Raw genomic sequence first — 3,071 nt, 5'->3', positions numbered from 1 at the left:
CGCCCGCCGGGACACGGGGGGGCTCGGGGGATTCCGGGGGGGCTGCGAGGCTCTCCCTACCCGGCCGCACACCTCGCTGCGGGGCTTTGCTGAGCCCCAGGACCCCTTTCCTTCCAAGGGGGCTCAGAGCCGGGATGCAGCGAGGCCCCGTGGAGCCCCGGTGGGAGCAGGAGCGTGTCCCGGGCGCTCTGGCCCCGGAGCTCCCGGGCCGTGCCCTCGCCAGCAGCCCCGAGCTGCTGGGGCTTGCAGCGAGCTGGGCAAACGGGGCCCGTTCCGGGGCTGGAACCGCAACCGCCCGCCCGTGCCCGCTGCGGGAAGGGATCCCACTGGTGTCGGGGATGGCAGCGTGTCCTTCCCCACACGCACCGCAGCCCACGGCCAGCACACCCCGGCTCCGGCCCTTCCAAATTCGTTCTCTTTTTTTTTTTTTTTTTCCTCACCTTTTTTCACCCTTTTATATATGTTTTTATTTGGGGGGGGCTTTATCTCCTTTTTCCCCCTTTCCTTGGCCGGCAAAACGCCGCAGCCCGGCCTTGCCGCCCCGCTCCGTGCCCGCCGGCGGCTGCGGGAGCCCCGCTCCCCTCTCCAGCCCGGCCGCCGCCGCCTCGGCCCGGCAGGAACGCGGCCGGAGCCGGGGAAGCGGCACGGGCAGACCCGGGGTGCCGGGGACAACCGGGGCAGCCCAGACACGGCGGCTTTCGATCGCTTCTCGGTGGCTTCGTTTGCAGAAGCATCCCCTAAACCGTGGTGCCCCCAGAGCCACCCCAACGGCGCACCCCCGAAAGCGTTTTGCCTCTCCCCAAAAATCCCCGAGCGGCTCCGCTGGAGCGGGGCTGTTCCCCGCAGGAGCTCATTCCTGGGGGAGTCTGGGTGATGGAGATGCGGGGGGTTTTGGCGAGAAAACAAAAGCCGGGGTTGTGCGGGGCTGGGGCTGCGCGGGGCACGGCCACCGAGCCCTCCGTGACCTTCGTTCCCCGCCTCGGCGACGGGGACACGGAGACCGGGGCATCCTCCCCTGGCCAGCCGCGGCTCTCCCGGCTCTACCCGGTCTTCTGCCAGAAGACCGCCGCAATAACAGCGAGAAATAACCTGGGACGACGTTTTCAAACTGAAACCCGCCCGTCCCGGGAGCGGCTCGGTGGGGGACGCGGGGACAGCGAGAGTCCGGGATGGCTGGAGGAAATATTTCAATGAGTTGGAAACACTCGAGCTCCTGTTTCACCGGTGAGGCTGGGAAGAGCTTGTTTTTCCAACCTCGGGGTGCCCGGCGCGCCGTGGAACGGCGTCCTCGAGGCAGGAATTCACAGGCACCGCTTCGGCATTTTAGGCGACACGTGGCTCCGAGTTCCCTTCAAACGGATTTATTTTATTTGGCCTCCTGCTCCCCCACCCTTCCCTCGAACGCCGGCTCCTCGGTAGCATCTGAAAGGCCTCTGCTCCCATTTGCAATTAAAGAGTTTATTGAGGAGGGGAAAACCGGTAATTAGCAGGAATATTCCCCCCCTCCCCAGTTCCACCTGCAGGGCAGGAGTGCAGCTGGCGGAATGGCTTCCAGCAGGGACCTGACGCACCCACACAAGTTTTGCTTTGTATTTTTTGCGGTGCCCTTCGGTGCGAGGGCTCCCCGGGATGGGTCCGCACCTCCAGCGAGGAGCGCCGCGCTGCCCTCACCCCATTATTTTATGGAATGTTTAAGACGACGCGCGTTTTCTCCCTCTCTCCATATTAATCTCATTAAATCCTACCTTTCAACCTTCTTCCGTGACCATCTGACCTGGCCACTTGAATTAAAATAGTGCTTTCTCCGCAGTCAAAGCCAGCACATCAATCACCGGCTATTTACACTTCGCTCCTCTCTTCAAAGCGCCTCTGCCCCAGCGCTCGCTACCTCCGCTCGGGGGGGGCCGGCCAGGTCCTGGGGGGCTCCGGGGGTGTCTGTCCTTCCTCTCCCCCCTTTCCTCGGGTGGCTGGCGGCTTCCCCCGTCCCTGGGGAGCGCTGCCCCAGCGCGCTGCCTTCCACCTGAAAGGCAGAGCAGAGCGGCCGCCCTCCCTGCCCGACCCCTCCCGGCTGCCCGCGGGGTGCGGGGCCCGGGGCCCTCCCGGCGCGACAAACCGAGGGTAAAACCCCCGCGAACAGCGACAAACCCGAGCCGGGGATGAAGGAGAGAAGCTGCCGAAACGCTGGAAAAAAAAAAAATCTGGTAGAAACGCGAGAAATACCGACAAAACACAACAGCGCAAGTTGTGTTATTTTAAAAGTTATTATTTTTCAAGTTAGGCAACCAACCCCTGAGCCGAAATGGGAGAGGAAGGCAAAAGGAAAAAAAAAGGGTAGAAAAAAAAAAGGAAGAAAATAAAGACAGACACTGGTTGAAAAGTTACGTAAATAAACATTTTTCAGATTAAAAACAAAAGCATGTCCAAACTAGGAACGTTTACAAGATGACAACTACTAACAAACTTCCTCTACAGCATTGCTATTTAGTAGTAACAATAATAATAGAATAATAATAATCACCTCTTTATAGGATGGCACCTTGATCCTTAAATATTGTCCAGTGTGTAAGGTCAGTGTGCGGAGGGTTAGGAGCGGAGAGGGCTGATTTTTCTTAAAGGGGCAGATCAGGGGAAGGCTGTGATGGTGCCGGCAGAGAGGAGGGGGCAGAGATAAGTGGTCTGAGGAAGAGGATAGGACAAAAAAAAAAAAAAAAAAAAAAAAAAAAAAAAGACCAAACCAGCCCGATGATGATGAATACATTGGAAAGTTTTTTTGGCCCTGGTGAGGGTGTCAGATTGAATGCTCTGTGCGCATGTGCGAAGGTGTCCAAACTGACAATGCTGGGGAGATGAAGATAGTGTGTAGCTGCTTCTGGGCTCAAGGAGGAGGAGAGGAATCCACACGCCGACACGATGAGATCCAAGGCGAGGGCGAGAAAACTGCCCAAAAGTAGGTCCTTTCTCTCCCTTCTTCCGCGTACCGGCGGCGGGGCCGGGGGCACGGAGCCGGGCCGGGGGCTGCGCGGGGCTGAGCCCCTCTCGCCCTCCCCGCGGCGGCCGCAGCCCCGCCGCCC

At 59.7% G+C, this 3,071-nt stretch overlaps 1 protein-coding gene across 3 annotated transcripts in view; it reads left to right on the top strand.

Moving 5' to 3' along the window:
- Positions 1–2,830: 2,830 nt before the first annotated feature.
- Positions 2,831–3,071, top strand: part of PRDM16 (PR/SET domain 16) — a 302,077-nt gene continuing 301,836 nt past the window's right edge. For all 3 annotated transcript variants that reach the window (XM_041419759.1, XM_041419760.1, XM_041419758.1), the window contains exon 1: positions 2,831–2,947. In XM_041419759.1, coding sequence (XP_041275693.1) covers positions 2,911–2,947 — 37 coding nt within the window. In that variant the 5' untranslated portion in view covers positions 2,831–2,910. The remainder of the gene's footprint in view (positions 2,948–3,071) is intronic.

The sequence above is a fragment of the Onychostruthus taczanowskii genome, unplaced genomic scaffold (genome assembly GCF_017590055.1).
Source record: "Onychostruthus taczanowskii isolate IOZ18803 unplaced genomic scaffold, ASM1759005v1 scaffold61, whole genome shotgun sequence".
Lineage (NCBI taxonomy): Eukaryota > Metazoa > Chordata > Aves > Passeriformes > Passeridae > Onychostruthus > Onychostruthus taczanowskii.
Note: the sequence above shows the minus strand (reverse complement) of the source record. Positions and strands in the feature narration are given on the sequence as shown.